At 51.8% G+C, this 21392-nt stretch overlaps 1 protein-coding gene across 2 annotated transcripts in view; it reads right to left on the bottom strand.

Moving 5' to 3' along the window:
* Window positions 1-21392, bottom strand: part of FLI1 (Fli-1 proto-oncogene, ETS transcription factor) — a 111920-nt gene that overhangs the window by 38372 nt on the left and 52156 nt on the right. For both annotated transcript variants that reach the window (XM_004280476.4, XM_049713604.1), the window contains exons 2-3: window positions 12564-12775; window positions 3390-3544 (exon numbers count right to left, since the gene is read on the bottom strand). In XM_004280476.4, coding sequence (XP_004280524.1) covers window positions 3390-3544; window positions 12564-12775 — 367 coding nt within the window. The remainder of the gene's footprint in view (window positions 1-3389; window positions 3545-12563; window positions 12776-21392) is intronic.

Genomic DNA, 21392 nt, shown 5'->3' with positions numbered 1-21392 from the left:
TGCTGCGGGGCAACGAAGCCCTCGTGCAGCAATGAAGACCCAGCGCAGCAAAAAAAAAAAAAAAAAGATGGGAAATGGTGTTGGAGGGAGAAAACATGTTAGCTCTCAAGTGAACATACATAATGTAAGGACTGAGGTTGTTAAGGTCTCCACTTGGGACCCTCAGACTCCTCCCCAGCCAGGTGTGTGTATATGGGGAGCATGTGTACTTTGAGTGCTGGTGATGAGTTCTAGCAGGTTCCATGCTAGGCAGAGCCCTTATATCTTATCATGTATCACCACGTCTTTCCTTGGCCCCCAATTATTAGAGAGTCCAATATGCAGTTAAATATGCTTATCACAGAAGAAAGCTACATGGGTCTTGCGCTCCTGGAAGATGATCCACACAAAACGCTAGGGCAGGAAAGCACGGAATTAAGCAGCAGATTTTTCTTGTGGCAGTTCGAGAACTCGTGGCAGAAGGGGTCACTGTGGATTTGGAGTCATGGAAGGCTTCCTGGAGGAGGGGAGATTTGATGGTCCCCAACTTCTACTGGGCCTGTTTTATTGGACTGCTCATTGGGTAGGAATATCTGTGCTACCTCTCAACCACCTCACCTCTCATTCTAAGGGTCTGTGAAGGCTCTTGGCAAAAATGGGAGCAGGTCTGAATGATTAGGAGGGGTTGTGGGGAAAGAAACAAGGTTTATGCCAACCACCCAGAGCCCGGTAACTCATAACACTCCAGATTCTGAACGCCTCCTAGGTGCCTGCTGCTCCACGTGTGCCATTTTTCACTCATCGAGAAAAGCCTGCAAGGTGGCTTTTCTCTTCGTTTTGCAGTTGGGAAGTGGCATCTTGAAGGCTTAAGTCCCCAGCTCAACCTTCAGTCCCAGTCTGAGCTGGAATTCCAGTCAAAATCCTCCCAGGACTGCACTTAGTTGAGGGTCCCCCACCCCAAGCCTCCTCTCCTCTCCCCTCTCACCATCCTGCCTTAGCTCCCCCGGGAGGTGCTCTGCCATCACCCCAAAAAGCGGAGCTACTCGGGGCTTCATTGTACAAGTCTGTATCTCTCTCTCTCTCTGTCTCTCAGATAAATTTCTTGCTCTGTCTTACTCTTTTGCTCTCCAGGAACAATCAGGCACAGACCATTGGTAAATGGAAATAATTTTGCACCATTTCAGAATTCTAAAGAAAAGTGTCCTGGGGGAACTTGGATTACGTAGCATATTAATTTTTTTTTCATCAGCTTTGCCTCTGCCTCTCCTAATTCCTCACTTTGAGTATCCAAGGCCTCAAATACAATTTTACCCTGTAGATTTTATTTATTTTCTTATTTCCTCCCTTGCTTTGGGCTCCGTCACAATATTCTTTCTCTTCCTTTTACAGCACACTGAATTATAAATTTTCCGCTGTGGAGCATGCTAAGCTCTTCCAAATATATTTCCTGGATGATTGAGTCCTAGTTTCTTCCCATCGGAACTTGGAACTGGTGGTGAACTAGGGACCTCGTTTATACTCGTCTTAAAATCCCACCATAAATTCGGTTGGTTGTTCCACTGATGCTTTATTGCCTTGATGTGTGGACTTGCCCAAATGAGACTTTCTGTTACGTCCAGGAGGCTGACCAACATGTGTGAGGATAATCCTTCACCTCTGGACCCAGCCAGAGGTGAAACAATGAAGTGAATCCCTAGGTAGGGAATTCATGACACCAAGTGCTTTGGAAACCCTTTGATAGGAATTTATGCTATTTTCATTATTACTGCTGGGGTTACTCTCGCCCCCTAAGACTGCCATCCTGATACTCCTTTGAAAGTATTTCAACACCACTTCAGAGTTGAAGGGTCAACCAAACAGTCTGGTCATTTCCCCCCACCCCTTCCCTACCCCCGCCCAAAAGTGACTATGGAAATGAAATGGTGTCAACATGTGGTTCAGAGACAACCTCTGGCCTCTTAACTCTTCTGTCCTCAAGATTTCCTCCCCATGCTGGCCGCTGTTTAGAGGAGCAGTGTGCAGGTGGGAGGGTGGGGTTTGATTCCAAGTCAGCAAAGGCCTGGAGAGGTTCGGCTCCGATGGGGGGAGTCCAGAAGTTTCCCTCCAGGCCAGCTTTAGCTCAGCGTCATTTCTGCCTTCTTTCTATAATAAAGGAGAAGGCACCGTTTTCTTGCCTCTCACAAATGCACCCGAGCTACACACGCCTAGCTGGTGTTCCCGGGGAGGGGAGATCGGACGTTACAAGATAGAAGTAGGGATGAGGCCATCTGCACAGCGCCTGGCACCGAGAGGCACTCAGTATACGGAGCTATTCTTCCCCTTCCTCTGTGAGGTCACGCGCTTGTGGAGAAAGGAAATAAACATGCTTTCTGAGCGGTTTGCAAGTCCTGCCGGGCACAGAAAAGTTCCCGCTGGTCCACCCCTCTCCTGCCTCACCTGTTCCCACACCTCCCGCGCCTGCCACCTTGAGTCTAGCCCAGAATACAAGCATGTGGCTGTGTTCCTAGGAGACGGTGACACACGGCTTCCCATGGAAGGGAAACATACAAAGAGCCTAGGACGGAGCGGCCCGTTACAAAACCACACCTTCTGGACCGAGCCGCGGATTCCTTTGGATTTACCTCAAAGAGACACCTAACCCTTGGCGCTCAGACACAACTGCATTTACACTTTTCCAAATGGAAGGGGTTGGCCTCCTTGATAAACTGATTCTGGTAAGTCATTCACTTTGCTTCAGATTTGGACACCCTGGCTCCTTCTACCTGGCATGGACTCTACACATGGTAGTTTTTCCTCCCTTTTCAACCAGGCAGCTGAGTTCACCAGCCGAGGCGGAGGGTCCAGCCAATGCACGGAAGGCTTGAACAATGATTTTATCTTCTGTAACCCAAAGCACCAATACCTAGGAAAAACCGCCTCTTTTTACCTCATGACGTACCTCGCCGCACACATGCTCAGCCTCTCCTTCTGTTAAATACAGTTACTTCTGTTTTGAATCTGGAAGAGCTGCCTGCAGTTTTGGAGAGGTGAGACCCTGCAGCTGCCAGGAAGCGCCTGCCTGATGGACAGACCTCTGTAGCCACTCTTCTCCTTAAAGGCAAGGGTGGGCACATCTGGGTGTCCCCGGGATTCCTTTTGGCCTCGTCCTGTGGAACCAGGCACCAAGGCTAGACTCTGTGATGTGACCTGTTAGAGGGCAGGGCTTCCAGAATCTGCGCTTCGGGGCTCTGGTGACATTTGGGAAACTGTCTTGGAGGGCAGCCAGGGAAGAAAGTGGGAAGTGCAGCTTCCCCAAGGAAGCATGTCCATAGAGAACAGGGTACCAGGTGAAGGTGTAGGTGCCCACTGGGACGACTAGCCCAGAAGACTGAGGACGCGGGTGGCAGCCAGCGAACTGGGTCCCAAAGTACCTGCGGGGACGATGACCCTCCTCTCGTTGGTGGTCATGTTGGGGGGAGGGGGGCCGTTCTTCTCGTCCATGTAGCTGTTGTAGCTCATGGCGTTGGACTCGCCTCCGCCCACTAGCTTGCCGCACTTGCTAACACTGCAGTCCACCGGAGACTCCCTGGAGTAAGAAAAGACAAAGCCCAGAGAAAGTGATCAGCATCACTGCCACCGCTGCCACCGACACATCCGTGGAGCCACTGCCCAGCCCCATTTGGTGGAATGACGAGGACGAGGACGCTGCTGACGCTGCTTTATTTCTATCCACGCGGCCACCAGAGTTTTCTCCAAATCCCAGCCCAGTCCTATAATTACGGTACTTAAACACTTTCTGGCAGCCCCTCGCTGCCCTCAGACTGGAGTCTGGGCCTCTGAGCTCGGCGCTGCTGCCCTCCCGCTCTGCCTGCAGCTGACACTTTTAGCCTTGTGGCCAGGCGACCTACGGTCCCGAGGCGCGTGCACTTGACCTCGCTCCCAGACAGGCCTTTCCCCGCTCCCAGAGCACCCTGTTTCTGCCATGGCTCTAGGACTTGTCACATGATGTGATGGTTAGCCTGGCAGGTGCCCTTCCCCTGGCTGGATTGGGAGGTTCCTGATGGTGCCATGACTTTTTTTTTTTTAAGTTTTTTTAAATTATGGTAAAAGTCTCATAAAACATACTATTTTACCCATATTCAACTGGACAGTTCAGTGGCACTAAGTACATTCACGTTGCTGTGCGACTCTCACCGTCATCCATCTCCAGAACGTTTTACCTTCCCAAACGGAAACCCTGTCCCCAGCAAACACTGCCTCCCCGTTCCCCTTCCCCGCCCCCATCCCCCGGCCCCTGGCAGCCACCAGTGTACTTTCTGACTTTATGAATTTGACTACTCTAGGCACCCCGTATAAGTGGGTTTTAGACAAATACACCTTTTTAAACCCTCTCTATAGTGCCTTACAGAGGGGGTGAGCCATCACTGTTTTTGGAGTGAATTATTTCTGTTGCATGCATATCATTTTAAAGTGTTTCTCATACAATGTTCTATTTGAACTTCCCAATCACCCGCCAGGATAGGCATGGCAAGGGTTAATATCTCCTTTCTATGGTTAAGGAAACCAGAGAAGTACACGGCCAGGTTAGCCCCTGATACTTTGCAGTGTGGGAGCAGAGGGCTTCAGCTCAGCGACGAGCATCTGTCCGATGACTGAGCTGACATCTCAGTTGTGGCCACCTGGTGCCCACAGCAGCCTGGCAGAACACTCTGCCTACCCCGAGCCCAGGGCCATGGAACTGCCCCCATCAGGCACGCCCAGGCAGTGCCATCCTACCCTGCCCTCGCTTCCCCTCAGCCCCTCCAGCAGCAGCAGGACTGAGGGAGGTGACTAGAGGCCAAGGAAAGGCTGCGGCCCTGTCTGGAGCAGGGAGCATCAGCTCTGGCAACCTGGGAGACAGCCAGTCCTTGCAAGAGCTCCAAGCCAGGCTTTCAGACCCGGGAGTTCAGATAAGGTTCAGATTACCGCCCGCCAACTCCGGGCCGCAGAACCTCACAGGGCTTTCCAGAGGCCTGGCCGCTGCCCTCCCTCACTCTGCTGTGGGCAGGAACAGACCATCCCGAGGCCTTAAGGACCAGGGTTGTGCCAGATCGACCCGCCCGTCCTGCAAAGGCCGAAGCCCCGCGGGCAGGAGAGCAGTCGCTGAGCCGGGAGAAGGGAGTAACAGCTTGGGAGGGCGGGGACTCGGCAGGGTGGGGGAGGCCAGAGCACATTCAATAAAGAAAATTAAATGAATTTGTTTCTTAATCTGAAAGGAAAAAAATATTGAAGATCACTTATCATAGCTGGGAGATAAATGCCCCACTGAGATATTAGAAGTCAGACGGTAATTTTTTCCTGATGTCTTACAGAGGGGAACATGGGCTGAAAATGAAAATAAGATGTATAACTTACACATGTTAGAATTTAAGGTTTTACTATTCGCCTACTGTTTTTCCAGGCAGAGAACCAAGAACCAGCCGTCAGAGCCCCAGATTGTTAAAGGTTTAATGTCCCCATAGCAGTCTGAGAGGAGGCAGTAGCACATCGGGGCTTTGCACCAGAGTTTGGCCCTTTGGCTTCTGCTGCAGAAAGACTTGGCCTGAGATGAAGCAGTCCCAGAAAGACCCTGGTGCTGCGTCTGAGCGCAGCACTTGCGGAGCTGGCGGGGTCTCCTTCACCCTCCTCAAGGCTAACCGCAAGTGGGCGCATGCGCACACAGGCGCATAGGCCACCCATGCAGGCCCACGCACAGATGCACGCATGCACGCACATGCATGCATGCACGCACACGTACACACACCACCACGGCCTGGCAGCCTTTCCCAGCATACTTGTCCATGGTGAAACAACCCGAGTGCAGCAGAAGTTTGGAGGATTAAGTTGGCCTTTAACCAAGAGAGCAACGTTTTCATTGGCTGGGAACGCAGTGCAGAGGGTGAGGTTGCCAGAGCACTCACTTCCCCTGGCGGGGGCCAGAGAACTTTCTGCGAGGGGGCGGGGCCAGAGAACTTTCTGCGAGGGGGCGGGGCCAGAGAACTTTCTGCGAGGGGGCGGTGTCGGGTGGGGGCGGGCGTGGCGGAAGGGGACTTGCCCTCCGCGGGCTGCGCCCCACTTTGGGAACATCGGGGAGACAAGTTGTGAAAATTCTTTTCCACGTCAGCTGGGCCACTGGGGATTTCTGTGCCCAAAATGGACCCCTTGCCATGCAGTGGTGAAAAGTCAGACCTCAGAAAGCATCGCAGTGAAATGACCCCTTATGCCATAGGTGCCTGGGGCAGGGCCAGTCCCTGGGGCCAGGAGGAGAGAAAAATAAATTTGGAAAGAGGAATTGTTTGGTAAAAGCTGCCTGGTATGTCACCTGGTAAGGAGTCTGAGCACTGCGGTGAGAGAGGCACCTGCTTGCGGGGGGGCGGGGGGGGGGGTGGCCAGGCCAGATCCCCGGGGAGGACATCTGAACAGAGTCAGGCCCCGGGTTCTCCTGCTAGGGTGACCACGGGGGCCGGCCAGTAATGGGAACCTTCTCGTTTCCTATCGCAAAGAAGCGGCCATATTTCAGGGTCCAACCCCTCCCCCGCCCCGTGTTCGCACCTGCTCCCCAGCGGGGCAAGGTGATCTGCTTGCCCTCTCGCCCGCCTGGCTGCTTCTCCTCCGGGAACAAGGCCCTGTCCTTGGTTCCAGACCCTAAGATCCGCAAAGGGGCGCCCTAAGGGAGAAGCCCTGGCCACCACCCTGGACTCCGCCCTTGCGCAAGCTGGCCCTCCTCCGACCTCTGGGAGAGAAGGAGGGAAAGCCATGCCCTCGCCACCCACCTGCCGCGCTCCCCTACACGCTGGGGCTCTCGGCTCTGTGACTCTGCAGGCAGCACAGGCCTCTCTCGAGGCCTCCCCAGCTACTGCGAGGAGGGGGTGGGGGGGTTAGTGGGGTACAGTTGAATCAAGCATAAAGGCTGCTCTTTAATGAGGCAGCTGGTGCCTGTGAAGAGGCCCGATGACAACAAGGGGGGGCACGCACGGAGGGAGAGAGGTTTTTGCCATTCAGCTTGCCCATAATGTTGCTGATTTGTATTGAGACCTGTACTTACAGCTAGCATGGGGTCAGGGCCCACAGGCAGCTGATAGCACTGGGACAGGTGACAGGAGGGCCTGGGGCTGCCACAATAGAGCGGGGAGGAGGTGGTGGCTCTGAGAGTGTAACTCAGAGCATCTCCCGTTCAGCCGTGGCTCAGAAAGCCACGCAGCGGAGGCCACAGCAAAGGAGTCGTGACCCTGCAATCTTGTTCTTTCTTTTCACCGCTGGACATACCCTCTATACTCCTCTGGTTTTACTTGTGTGTGTTCAGGGAACATTGCTTCAAAAAGGCTACTGCTGGTTTCCAGAAGTGCCTTGCAAACGGTCAAGTGATTTAAAACAAGATGAGAAGTCTTGAATATTTGGATAAAAGGAGATTTCAAAGACTTTGCCCAAAGATAACCCCTTCAGACTATGCAAACATCTTCTCTACCTTCCCTTTCAACTCAGAGCAACTTAACTCAGGGTATGTCACCCAGACCCACAGATCTGCAGGCCAGGCTTACTGTCAATGGATACGCAATATCCACACAGCTAACGTGAGGTCCCAAGGGCTACTGGAGCCCTGTGGTTGCACGAGGACTATCAGGTGTGTCTTCCACATCATGTGTGTCTTCCACAACATGTGTACACTGTATGGAAATTAAGCAAATCTGTGCTGTCTTTAGGATTTCCGTAGGAGCCATGCAGAGATGTGTGCATATGTCTTTTTTGTTTTTGAAAAGGAGATGCAATATGTTAAAAGCAAATTTCAAGACAAGAAATCACCTGTAGTGAAGCCATCACCCTAACTCGTACGTAGCAGATGCTCACAGCTTCTCCAGAGCCCTGAGTGCGCCTCCCACCAGCTTATGTGTGACATGCTTCATACTGTGAGGTTCAGAACTTTAGGAAGCACCTTAGGAAGGGACTCTGCATCTGGAGGCAGAAGTGACAGGGTGTGTGAGGCTCGTCTTCCTGTATGTAGAACTGAAGTCTGTAAGTGTTGAATAAGGGCATCTGGATCCTGCTGGCCAGTCTAGGGAGCGTCGGGGCAGACTAATGCTAAACTCTGGTCCAGCAGGTCAGGCAAGCGGGTCTTTGCGTTTCCCCTCTATAAGTTGATATATATTTTTTTCCTTCATGGGATGTTATCCCCAAAACCCGTGGTTGGGACAGGATGAAGCTGAGAGTTAATTGCAGACCACAGCTTGGATCGAGGTGCTGAAGTCTACAACCATCACAGAGCCTCTGTGCCACACTGTTTGAAGAGCAACCCATGCTAACAGATTCAACAGGGGGAAGGTACAGAGAAGAGAGCGAACCTTCCTCAACGCAGGCAAGCTCGAATTTCGATGAGCTCCTCAGACCTCCGTCTCTCCACCAGGCCCTGTGACTTGCCAGCGGCATAGGAAGCAAGAAGGGTCTTGTAGCTTTAGGTGCACAGGATACCTCCTCCAGTGACACATGTATCTGTGGGGTCTCTGATAAGCATCAACTAACTCAGGATCCCAAGTTAACAAAGAACATGGAGAGAATTCACAGTGAATCACGGGACGGTCCAAAACATTCTAGCCCAGCACTGTCCAATGGAAGGGGCCACATATATAATTTAAAATTCTCTAGTAGCCACATTTTTAAAATAAAAAAACAAGGTAATATGAATTGTAATAATATATTAAAATGTATTCATATATCAATTCAATACCACCCAAAGATGATCATTTCAATAAAAACAATATAAAAAATTAATGAGATATTTCACTTGTTTTCTACACTAAGTCTTTAAAGCCAGTATGTTAAAATATATTTCAAGCACATGTCCATTTTGCATAAGCCATAGTTCAGGTGCGCCAAAGCAACGTGTGACCAGTGGCTACTGCCTCGAAAAGCACAGATTCAGTCTGTTAGCCAAGAGATCCCAAATTTTACACTCTGGTTTTTCCATCTGAAGTTAGGAATTATCTTTTGCATTAAAAGTACCATCATCAGTGTTACTTGGAGGATAGAAGCACAGAGTGGCAGGTGAGAGATTTGAATAGGCCGGCATCTGTTTCATCACACTGTTTCTTCTTGAGTTTTCAAATAATGGGATCTGACGTGGTTCCATCTTAAGAAAAGACATCTTTTCTGAAAATCCTTGCTCCCTGCTGCCCACCAGTCCAGTTTCCATGTGGGCACTTAGAGGATATTTATGAGGTGCTAGTGATGGCTGTGCCTCGCCTGCCTGGCTCTGAGAGTCCACTGGATCTTCTTTATTTCCCAGGAGGGGTGAGACTATATCAGTCTCAACCTACTCTGGTCAAGACGGGCAGATCAAAAGCAGGGGCTGCTTTGTGTAACCAGGGCCAGGTAGATATCATGTCTGGTCCCTGGGGTCTTCACACAACTCGTCTCCAGCTGGCTTCTGGTGTGACCGGAGCCAGGGACGAGCTGGCAAGGGGGTTCTGAAAACTGATTTCCTTGGGGGACCCTCCTTGCCCAGGATTAGTATCTTGCAGTGCTTGAGGCTTCCCTGGCAGTAGGGGAGGGAGCAGTCAGCTCACGAATGCAGGCTCACCTGAGCACAGACACAGGCTGGTCTGAGGCGCTGCCAGCTCACTTGGGTCTCTGTCCCGGCTCGTACACGGATGACCTACATGACTGTAGAGGAACATCTTCACCTTTGATTCGCGTTAGCCACGCGTTCGTTCACATATTTACCAACCGTGTGTTGAACAGCCAACGATCACGTGCCAGGTGCTGTCCGGTAAACAACCGAAGCCCTGCCCACGCTTTAGTGAGGGGCGTGCCGAGAGCCGGGAAGGACCCAAGCAGGGTGAATACTGGCGGGTGCTGTTTTAGATCTGGTGGTCAGAGAAGGCCTCTGAGAAGGGGACATTCTGGCAGAGACGTAAAACAAGTGAAGGAAAGAGTCAGAAGACCAGATGGAGTTGGAATGTTCCAGAAGGAAGGAACACACGTGCTTGGCATGCAGAAGCAGCTAGAGCCTTGTGTGGCCGGTGTGGACGGAAGGAGAGAGACGGGGGTGGAGGGTGAAGAGGGTGTCAGAGGGCTGCTGAAGGACTTTGGATTTTTGTCATAAGCCGTTAAAGGATTTTGAGCAAGAAAGTTAAATATTTTGAAAGGAGGACTCTGGCTGCTGTCCAATGACGAGATTTCAGGAAGGCAAGAGGAAGTGGGAGGAGGAAGGGTGCTCCCAGGTGGCTTAGAAGGATAGGTGCTTGGGTGGGGCAAGGGCAGTGGAGGGGAGCGGGGGTTGGATTCAGGCTACAACAGACCAAAGCCTGTCCAAGGGTGGATCTGGATTGCCGGCAAACATCGGGAGTGCCTGTGTTCAGGCCAGTTTGGGAGGCCTTGCGGAACGGCCCTCCATGCTGCGGGGTGGGTGTCGGCAGACGTGAGACGGTGGCAAAGGCACAACACGCCGGCAGAGGGGGCGGAAAGGTGGGCCACGGGGGGCCAGGATCCGAGAGCCTGGGCTCCGGGGCCAGCACCGCCTCCTCTGAATCCTCAGGCAAGTCATTTACCACCGTAAAGCCCACTTTGCCTCTGTATGTCAAGATGCAATTACAATATGGACCTCACGGGAGAGTGGTGGGAGCAAATGGTAACGTGGAAAGATGTTTGACAAACTCCGTCCTCCCTGCGCTGGGGGCAGGTCGTTACCCTCATTCTCACTCACTGCAGGGGTTCCTGGCTCGGACCCCCTGAGCCTCCCTGAAATCCTAGAGGCTGGGGAGGTGGCTGGGATCCCAGTGGCTGGTTTGGGTCAGTGGGGTTGGAGTGTGTTGGGACTGGGCGTTTCCACAGGCAGGTCCGAGACCAGGGCCATCCGGGGGGGGGCCTCCCCACCACCCGTGCAGCCCTCCTGCTCTCTCTAGACTTGTTTCCTCCGTGATCTCATCCACCAGCACAGTTAGAACTCTTCCACAATGATGCCCAAGCCTAAATTCCAGACCCCAGTAGTATCTGAGCTTCGGTTTCCAGGGCCTCGTAGATGTTTTTATCTGAATGTCCTACTGATTGCTCCCGACGTATCTGATGGGCAACGTTGACATCCCTACTCAAAGCATGTCCTCCTCCTACCCCCGTGACTGCTGCTGGCACTGTCCTTCTTGGAAACATCCAAGCTTTGCCAATCTTCGATTCTTTCCTCTCACAAACCCCTCCCCCCAGTGCAATATTTATCCACCTAAGCCCCGTGAATTGTCCCCCGGATATGTCCCTCACGTGTCTTTCCGCTTTTATTTCCACAATCAGTGCCATCACTCTAGTTCAGAACCATCTGATTTCCTACCTGGGATATTTCTAACTAACTTCTTTACTTATCTTTCCGACTCTCCCCTCCCCACTCTCTGTGTACAATGATCCTTAGCTTTCAAGTCACAGATCTGATGATGTTCAGATGTCACGTCTATGTTTCAAGTGGGCATTTGCATGTGGAATACATTCCCTATTTTTTTTTTTTTTTTTTTTTGCGGTACGCGGGCCTCTCACTGTTGCGGCCTCTCCCGTTGCGGAGCACAGGCTCCGGACGCGCAGGCTCAGTGGCCGTGTCTCACGGGCCCAGCCGCTCCGCGGCATGCGGGATCTTCCCGGACCGGGGCACGAACCCACATCCCCTGCATCGGCAGGCGGACTCTCAACCACTGCGCCACCGGGGAAGCCCCAGGGCGCTCTCTCAATTTCTGTTTTCATCTCCCTGTGCTGTAGGCCCCTTGGCTTGCCTGACGTTTCATGAACGAGGCACCATGTTCTCTATTTTCGACCTTGGCTCATGACGGTCACTATTGGGATATCCAGCGCTTTCCTAGTCCAGGGCCCTGTCCTGGGTCCTTTCTCCTACAGCATCACTGTCGACCCTTGTAACAAGCCTATGGAAGAGTAAATGCCCCAGCCGTGCAGAAAGGAGGCCACTGGTGCTCAGAGGGACCCGTAACTGGCCCACGTTCAGAGGCAGGACTGGACCCTGGGCCACCCGTCCCCCAGGTGTGCTCTCCCTCGTCGCTATGATTTTCTTCTCCTCAGTCCTCTCCTGTCCATCTCTATCTGCAAAGTCTTCCCAGCCCAGGGCGGCACTAACTCCCAACACACTTTCCAAGTGTGACATGTCCTCCCTCGCATGGGGAGCCCTCAGATGTGTTCACCCTCATCATCATCCTGGACTTTTACTCCAAGAATGGCTTGGTCATCTTTGCTCTGGTGAGACCCACCCAGAGAGGCCAAGTATCTGGAACAAGACACGGAAGAGTGTCTTATTGCTTCATTATCCCTAAGAGGGGCTGCACCTGGGCCTGACGTAACGTAGATGCTCCAAAAGTGCCCGTTAGTGTCGTGGGCCTGAGGGCTGCCTCGGAGCCCAGAGAGCAGGGGGGCTTCCGGCCTCTCACCCCAGCTCTCTGGGGACTGGCTCGGGCTCCCCGGCCCAGCACCAGAGCCCCGTCTGCTGCAGACACCCCTCAGTGCCAGATCTGCTGACCCAGCCCCAGAGGAGCAAGCCGGGGGTGGGGTGGGGAGGGGGCCCAGCCTCCCCCGGCCCCCGACCCTGGGCAGCACAGGCCTGGCGGGCTTACCTGGACCCGTTCATGTGGTCGTACTCCCGCTTGACACTGACCCTCACGGGCTGATTCATCCACTCCTGCTGCGGGGGCAGGGGGTTGATCTTGTGGGGCTGGCCGTAGTCGGGACTCCCGGAGGCGGTCATGTCGGCCTTGGGGAGATGGGCCGCCGGTCCGTAGGCGGAGTCGAAGAGGGACTGGTCGTCGCTCACCACCGACAGAGCCTCCTGGAGGGCAGAGAGGAGACAGAAGCCCCGTGTCACTCTTCAGCCAGCACCACTCCCCACCTACCCTCCCTGGGAACCGGCAGGCTGGCCCAGGGCTGCCCAGTTGCGCGAGCTTGATGGGTTCTCTGCAGGGTACCCTGGGTGATGAGGCAGTCTGGGGAGTGGAGCGGGGATGCAGACCGCCGGGAGTGTGTCCATCTGTTGGGTCTATAGGCTGGGACCCCCAGAAAGGAGTGTGGGGAGTGGAAGGCCAGGAAGAATGGTCACACAGAGCACACGCGTGGGTTGGGGTGGTGGTTGAACCCTGGGCTCTCTCGGGATAAACAGAAGTGCCCCTTACTAGCTGGGGAAGCAGTCAAGCTATGGGGCATAGGAGTGGGGACATTTCTTTTACAGGTGAGGCCAGTGAGACCCACCCAAAGAGGTTAAGTATGTGGCTCAAGGCCACACCAGGGAAGAAGGGTGAGGCCCAGGGTTGTGGTCCCCTCCAGCTTCAGTTTTCTTCTCTGCAAACAGGAATAAGAATAGCTTTTTCAGAGTTGATAGGTGATTGAATGAGAAGACCTAGGTACAGGTGTCTAGCTTGTTTGCTTAGAGGTGCTCTAGGATGTGCTGGGGTATCTTACACATCTGAGATGCAGATGGGAGGCTGCCTGCCTCCCCGGGACACAGTGCTCCTTCATCCTTTCCTGCCTGATTCCTTCAGATGACAGTTTCCAGCCCTGATTGTGAGGATTCAGCCTGCCCAGGAAAGAGGGCGGAATCCCAGCTATGTGGATGGAGGAGGCAGGGCTGATCTTCCCATGCCTACTGTCCCATCACCTGCCGGGACAGGTGGAGACGGCGGATGAAGAACGGCGGCAGCATCGCCCTTTCCGGAGGTCTACCGACCAAAGCAGGGTAATGAGATTCCCTCATCATCTAGCTCATGGCAGATCACAGCGACCCAGGTCGTGGACTGGGGTGTGATCGTCACTAGATCACACAATTCCACCAAATCAAGTTGACCACGTTTCAGAAAAGGTAGTAATTCACCATCTAGAATTAATTATAATCAATATAATCTAAGTATAATTACACAATCTGTAATCGTGGAGAGGTGATGTAATATTACAGGAGAAATGTCTAGCACAGTCTCTGGCACAGAGTGACACCCAGTAAAGTTAGCTTTGATGGTTATTAGCTTCAAGTAAAGATTCTCTTAGGCCACCTGCTATGGTCCGAGTCGTTCCCTTAAAATTCATATGTTGAAGCCCTAACCCCAGTTCCTCAGAATCTGACTGTATTTCGAGATAAGATTTTTAAAGAGATGCTTAAGTTGAAATGAGGCCTTTTGGGTAGGTCCTAATCCAATATGACTGATGTCCTTATAAGAGGAGGATATTTGGAAACGTGGAGAGACACCAGGGGTGGTGGGCACAGAGGGACCACCATGTGGGGAAGCAGCAAGGGGGCAGCTTATCTGCAAGCCAAGAAGAGGCCTCAGGACCCGCCAGCACCCCATGTTGGATTTCCGGCTCTCAGAGCTGGGAGAAAATGCATTTCTGTTGCCTGAGCCACACTGTCGGTGGTATTTTGCTATCGCAGCCCTACTGTGGCACCTTCACTTTAGCCCCCGCTCCCATACCTATAAAATTACAATCTGCTCTACCAGCTAAGTGTCGCCCTTTCTCCCACGGCTGTTCTCAACCCCAGCAGGAGGACAGCCATACTTCAAAGGAAGAGGCTCTTCTGCAGCTGTTTCCGGCTGGGATCAGGAAAGAATAACTGGAACATAGACCGGGAAGTCTGCTCCTACACCAGAAGGCTTTGCAGAGTATAGACATGGCCGGAGACGGCAGTTTCAAAGCTGAGCTGCCTGCACAGTATGGAAAGGACAGGGCGGGTCCCTTGATTCAGACCTAAAATCTACTGGGGCCCTTCACTTTCCACCTGCTGCCCTGTGTCATACTCAGAGGAAAGTTGTGCTTCTTGGAACCATTTGTGTGTTGGTTATGATATCCATCGTCCATTTCAGTTAGGGATCCGCGCTGGCTCCACACCCCGAACCAGGGATCTGAACTGTCCTCCAGGCACACAGTGGTTCCAAGTTGAAAAGTCAACTTGAAAAGTCACTGTCATCTTCCAGAGGCCTGAATCCGAGCCCATGAACTTCCTGGGGTTCTACACTAGGAGCGGAGATGCAGTACCAACTAGGACCCATGAATGCCCTTTTGGTGACGGATGAACAGTCACCAGTTCTGCTACAAAAACAGACTACACCTAAGGAATCGCGTATCATCTTCCGCCGTGGAGAGCGGCTGACATGCTTGCTTGATCACGCGCAAATCTTGGCGTTTCCAGTTAAAGTGTTTCTTCCACCTCCTTTCCTCTGGGTTGGGGGAGAGGATGATGGAATAACGGAGGCCAGGAGGCCTGGGAGGCAGGACCGGTGATAGTGATACTCGGGCAAAGTTCCCTACCATCATTATCCCCAGAGATGGCAGGTCAGGGAGCAGAGAAGCAGGGTAGTCAAGTCAGAGGGACCAAGCAGATGGTGAAACCAGGGTTCACAGCAAAGAGGTTGCAACAGAGGCCAGATAAGACCAAGCTGGGATTTCTGGAGGCTGACCAAGGAGAGACTTCTTAAGTAGATGAGAAAAAATCCTTTACAGGACAAAGTGCAGTGTGGTAAATGGTACAAAACCGGTTTGAACTCATTTTGGGAAAAAGTTTCCTTCAGTTCACAATCAAAGGAAACTCCAGTCAAAGGGGCCACGTCTCAGGAGGAGAGGACCCTGGTTTACTCCAGAACACCTCTCCTTCCCCTTTCTGTCCAGTCCTGTCCTCGGCTCCCTCTGCTGTGTTTTTCAGGCTCTTTCCACCGTGAGCGAGCACCCAGTCCCTCACCCAGCCCACCCTGCACGTTCCCCCACCAGCTCCCTTGAAAGCTGTAAATACTGTCATCTGCCACAACCCCGGCTCAGATCCCTCCGACAGCATCCTCGGTTTCATCCATCGCAAATCTATTCTCATCTGCCTGTTTTCCAAGAACTCAGCTTCGCCCCGGCGGCCCACCATCCACGTTCCCCGTCCACGACGTCCAGGCTGCACCTCCTGCCCCAGGCTCGCTGTTTCCACTGCTCCACTGAACAGGCCTTCAAGTGCCCTCCTGTGTCTTAGACTTTGTGAGCCCGTGCGCTGGGAGCATCCTTTCTTTGCCCCCTGCTCCGGAAACACATCCAATTCTTCCCATTTTGTAGGTAAATGAAATCTTGCTCCATGAAATCTTCCCTGATAATGATGCCCTGTGACTCATTTGAGCTTTGAAAGGTCAAGTGAGACTACTGCTTGGGTAAACATACACACACACACACACACACACACACACACACTTTTCTGTTTGCAGCCATTGATAGGGAAAAGGCTTTCTTAAAAAATTTCATCACGTGGTGGAGAAAAGAATTGGTGGCTGGGAGAAGCTGGGGAGAGAGAAGATGCTAGAGAACGGTTCCTTGTCTGGCCTCCTGGACTGGATCAGAAAACCTAACACGAGCAGGGGAAGGAGATGAGGACCATGAAGTGGGGATCGTAGATTTGGGGAGACCAGGCCCCAGACAAGCGGCTTCGGGGTCCTGGTGAAGTGTGAGAGCTGGGGAGAAGATTCACACTGGCTCTGAAAGGAAACAACGGCGTTTTGCCAATTCAAGACCAAGCCCACGGCACGTTCCCAACGGGCAGTGGCGAGCCTTTTCCAAGCTGCTTTTGGGGCAGCGGCGTGTTGTAGGAAGACAGGCGTGGGGCAGGAAGAGGCCGACAGGAGCACGGCCTGAGGTGAGTGTGGCCGTCGTGCTTGTGTGACAGAACCTTGTCCCCACTGGGGGTCCCGGCAGTCCCTGGGGGTGAGTTGATGGGGCGTCGGCACCAAGGAGCTGCTTTGTGCAGCTGAGGAGCTGTCAGCTGGCGTCGGATCAACAACATGCCTGTAGCCTGTTACACACTTATGCCTCTTGTTATTTTCCCTATGTCTTAGAAGCTGTTTACTTTTACTCAAATTCTTAAAACTTATAAAAGTTTCAACATGAAACTCTTACTTGTACTTAAAACTCTTTATAGGAATGAGTACACAGTTGGGGTTCAAGACCTTTATACTGAGGGATGGTTGCTGGGTGTTTACCTCCAGGATGATGGGCTGAAGACAGAGAGAACATCAGCATAAACGTTCACACACTGTTCTCGGGGTGGCTGGGTTCCTTCACTTCTCCTTTTGACTTTGGACCTGACACTGATCCCTTCATTCAAAGGAAGTCAAATGATCCTTTAAAGCCTTGCTGAGTCCGGGCTGCTGCAGAGCACATGGCAGGGAAACTGACTTATTTGGGAAGGACAGAGGGCGTGGCCTTAATCCCGTGTGGTGCTGTCTGGGGTCTCTCTCGGCCCTTGTCGCTGTCCCTGGGAAGCCAGCCCTGACTTGCTTAGTAACTGGATTCTGCGAAGCACATCCCTTTGCTCTGCTGAGTGCTGGGAAGGAAAGGCCTGTCACTTAGGATGCTCTGGTCCCTCAGCCACTGAGACCTAGACCCAGAGGGAGGCACAGGGCCCCTTGACTCCAAGCAGGGAAGTGGTCCAGCACAACAGTATCCCACTTGACCCGTTTACCAGAGCACTCAGGCAAGGGCAACTACTTGGAATGGCAGCTTGACTTCCGAGCTAAGCGGACAGTCATACTGGTCGTAGAAATGCTGACCAAACTGTGTCAGCGTTCCTTCCCAGGATGCCCTGCTGGCCCAGGGAGCCAGCAGATGGACACGGCCAGAGGGCACTAGTCTCGGTGCTTCTTACCCAATTTATGTTAAGGTGCCTTTAACACATCACTTATAATACATCCCTGTCATCATTATAGAAAACAGATCAAAGTAGCAGACAATTATCATAGCATTTATTTAGTGCCAATCCAGTTTCCCTGAGCAATCTAATTTAATCCTCCCTGCAATTCTCCGAGGGATGTACTGTTACCATCTCTATTTTTCAGATAAGGAAATGGATATTCAGAGAAGTGAACTCACTAGCTCAGGTGACGTAGCAAGTGAGTGTGACCTGGGATTCAAATTCAGATCTGCTGTCTGGGCACTTAACCATTACCATCCACCTCCCAGTTAGACTATAACTTCTTTGAGGGTAACTCTTTATGTCTGTTGAGATGTACACAGAGCACAATCTTTGGAGTCAGAAAGATTTGAGTTCCAGTCCAAGTTCCATCAGTTAGTCATCAATGCACCACCTAGTGCAATTTATTTATACTTCACAAACTTCATTTCCTCATCTGTAGAATGGTGATAATAACAGTACCTAATCTGGCAGATTTTGAATAAATATAAAACGAGGTAAGTGAACTCCCTAAATCAAGAGCCTAAAGTTCTTAGGACACAGCAAACACTAAAACAAAACAAAAAACAACAAAAAAAGTTTTTTTTTAAAAGAAGCACAATGCTGAGAGATGCCTTGGGACCCTTTGGGTTGGAGATGGGGGCAGGGCGAGGGGAGACAGATAAAGCCTGAGAGATTCCTTCTTCTCAACTGTGTTGGTTACTTAAAAGTAACCAAGGTTGCCCAAGGTTCAAAATGAAAGGGTTTGAAGATAATAGTTGGATTTGAAATGCAGATTCCATGGGCTTCTAGAAAAGAGAACCTACTTCCTAATCTATGTTTCTCCTTCTCCTTGCAAACCATCAGATTGCTCCATTGCAGCTTCAGCCCTCTCTCTCTTTCTAGCTTCTGAATTCAGGCCTCTAGGAGGCACAGATAAGGCACTGAAATAATCCTGCAAACGAGGGGAGGAGGTGGCCAGCACCCACTCATCCTACATCAGGCATGTAGTAAATATCAGAAGAATGCCACGTGCATAACTGTGAATTCACTAATAAATAAACTTCCCTTAGTTTGGAATTTGCCATATATACTTTTTTTCCCCTCTCTTTTCCTTTTTTTTTAAAAAAATACCAGCAGATGTGTCTTCCACCATTTGTTTCCCTTAGATTAAGCAAAGGATATTTTCCATGCTCACATCAGTTGAGTGATGGGGGATGTGGTCAGAGCATGGCCACATGATGGCCGGGCTGACATCAGGGGTGAGCCAACAACTGCATCTCCAAAGACCTTAGCAGAGATGCAGGCAGAGGGGGAAAATGCTGGAGAGGGTGCCGTGAGGATCTCCCCATTCTCTGCAGGAGTGCATGGAAGAAATGTCTGCCGTCGTCCATGTGCAGCAAGGACACACACGGGCCACGGTGATGGGCCAAATGGAGTTAGAGAAGGAAAAGACCCAATTTTCCCCCACCTTTTCCTGATTCTTACAATTAGGCTGAGTATTTATTTCTAGCACAGGGAATGACCCAAAAGATGGGCCTGAGAAGAACTGACCCTACGTCGTTTCCTTCCCCTCCTCTCCCCCGTCCTGCCCCGAAACTTGTAAGGACAGCTCTCAGTGGCTCAGGAACTCTGCTGGAGCAAGTGAAAAAGATGTCAAAAGCGACCAGACTGAGTTCCCTGCCTCTGCCCCTGCTCAGTGGGTCCACGACTCCCAGACCAGGCCTCTGGAAAGCTCATCCCTGGGTCGCCGCAGGGAGCCCACGAGCTGTGGCTTTTGATTACATCCTTTGCATAATGACGTGAAGTCCCTTCTCCTGGCAGCCAGAGAGCATACAAAATGCAGACAGGATTCTAGGGAGCAAAGTCCTCTGTCTTCTCTGTTTTGGGAAACCAGCAGGCTCTGCAGCAGTGTGTGTGTGTGTGTGTGTGTGTGTGTGCGCGCTGGGGGGTTGGTCAGCACATTCTCATCTGAAGTGTCAGGAGAGGTGGCTCCTGTGAGTTTGCTCAAACCTTTGCCTCTCCCTCCCTTCTAATTGCCAGCCCTGTGCCCAAATATTGCCCGTTATTTCCATCCCACAGAGGGCAGGTGCCAAAGGGAAGAGGAGGTAAATGTTCTGCAAAGTTGGATAAGGAAGAAGGTGGAAACATTGATCAGTCACCCAACTTTAACTGAAAGCTCTTTTGCGCGGAGCAGCGCAGGTACCCTGCTCAGGTCGGGAAGGTTGCCTTTGCCCCCAAAACAGCCACATCAGTATTTCCAACCTTTGCCACTCCCCACCGAGAGGCTGCGTCTATTTCCCTCCCCTTGAACCCAGAGGAGACTTTATGATGCCTCAGCAAGTGGAAGGTGGCAGAAGCGGCCTTGCAGGACTTCCAAGGGCAGGTGATAGACGCATTGCGACTTCCACCTGCTTCTCGTTCTCTCTTGGGCCTCTAGCCCTTGGAAACCAGCCACCATCCCGTGAGGAAGCCCACACCAGCCCGAGCAGAGAAACTACATGGAGAGGTCCACACACAGAGCAACTGAGGCCCCCAGCCACCAGCCAGCATCAGCCTCCAGGCCTGGGAGTGAGGAACCTTCAACGAAGGTTGACAGAACCCATAAGCATTAATAATTGTTTTGTGCCACTAGATTTGGGGGTGATTTCTCATGTAGCGACGGGAGCATCTCCTATCACTTTAATCAGCAACAAGAGATCCATATTCAAAGGAGGTAGAGGAGGATTGTGTGAGTAACCTTCTCACTATGGTGACTGGCAGGGGCTGGCAGCAGTCAGCACCAGGACAGACTCCGTGGGGAAGCGGAGGCCCAAAGCCTAACCTCTCCAGGTTCGTACAGTGAGGGAGGGTCAGACTCAGCCATAAGGCCTGACTCCTCTGAGAACCATGTAGGGGAAATACCCCAGACAAACAACGGTGAGAAAACAAACAACAAGCAGGGACCACTTTTTAAATTAGAACAAACAGAACAAGTATAACATGATAACATGAAGCTTTCAAGGAACTTTCACAACCATCACCTCATTTAGCCTTTTAGGATGTGAGTTAGGATTCTCCTATTACTGTAGAGAAACCTGAACTAGTGACTCTCCAACCCGTAGCCTGACTGCAAAGCTTATACTCTTCCCCCCAAACTGTTCCCCATTTGCTAACTCTGTCTAATCCTATCCTGGGCTCTGCCGCACGGCCAAATCGGCCCTGGAAACTCAGAGTGTTTGGCTGATTTCTAAAGCAGCTTATTGAAATTTCTAACCTCATCCCCGCCCCGCCCCCAGGCCTCCATGCCCGCTCCTTGTCGCTTAGATCTTCACTAACTGGGGAGGGGGCTTCTGCTGTGGCCCGCCCAAGAGAAAGGCAGCCAGCCAAGTCCGTAGAAGATGGAATGGGAATCCTTTGCAGATGAAAGTACTTTATTTAATGGAGTTTAATAAATTAAGGGAATGAGCCTAAATGAGTTCAGTGGAGAGGGTCTTGGCGTTCCATAAAGATGGCCATGTAACAGAATCCAGAGCCGGAGGCCCCTGTTAATCACCGTCTCCCATTAGATGCTTCTCCACGTCTCCCATGGGTATTTACCTTTGCCTGTTGACATTGAGTTTTCACAGTCACTTTTTTGACCCTAACCACATTTAAAGGGATCTCTAAAGATCAAAGTTACATTCTCCTCCCACAGAGAATGACTTTAATGCTGAAAAGAAGAAAAGTGCTGAATGTGGATACTAACAGGAAGGCAGATAGAAGGTTAGTCTGAGCTCCAAGAAGGGAACAT

Source organism: Orcinus orca, chromosome 8, assembly GCF_937001465.1.
Source record: "Orcinus orca chromosome 8, mOrcOrc1.1, whole genome shotgun sequence".
NCBI lineage: Eukaryota > Metazoa > Chordata > Mammalia > Artiodactyla > Delphinidae > Orcinus > Orcinus orca.
The sequence above is the reverse complement of the archived record's forward strand: the minus strand, read 5'-3'. Positions and strand labels throughout refer to the sequence as shown.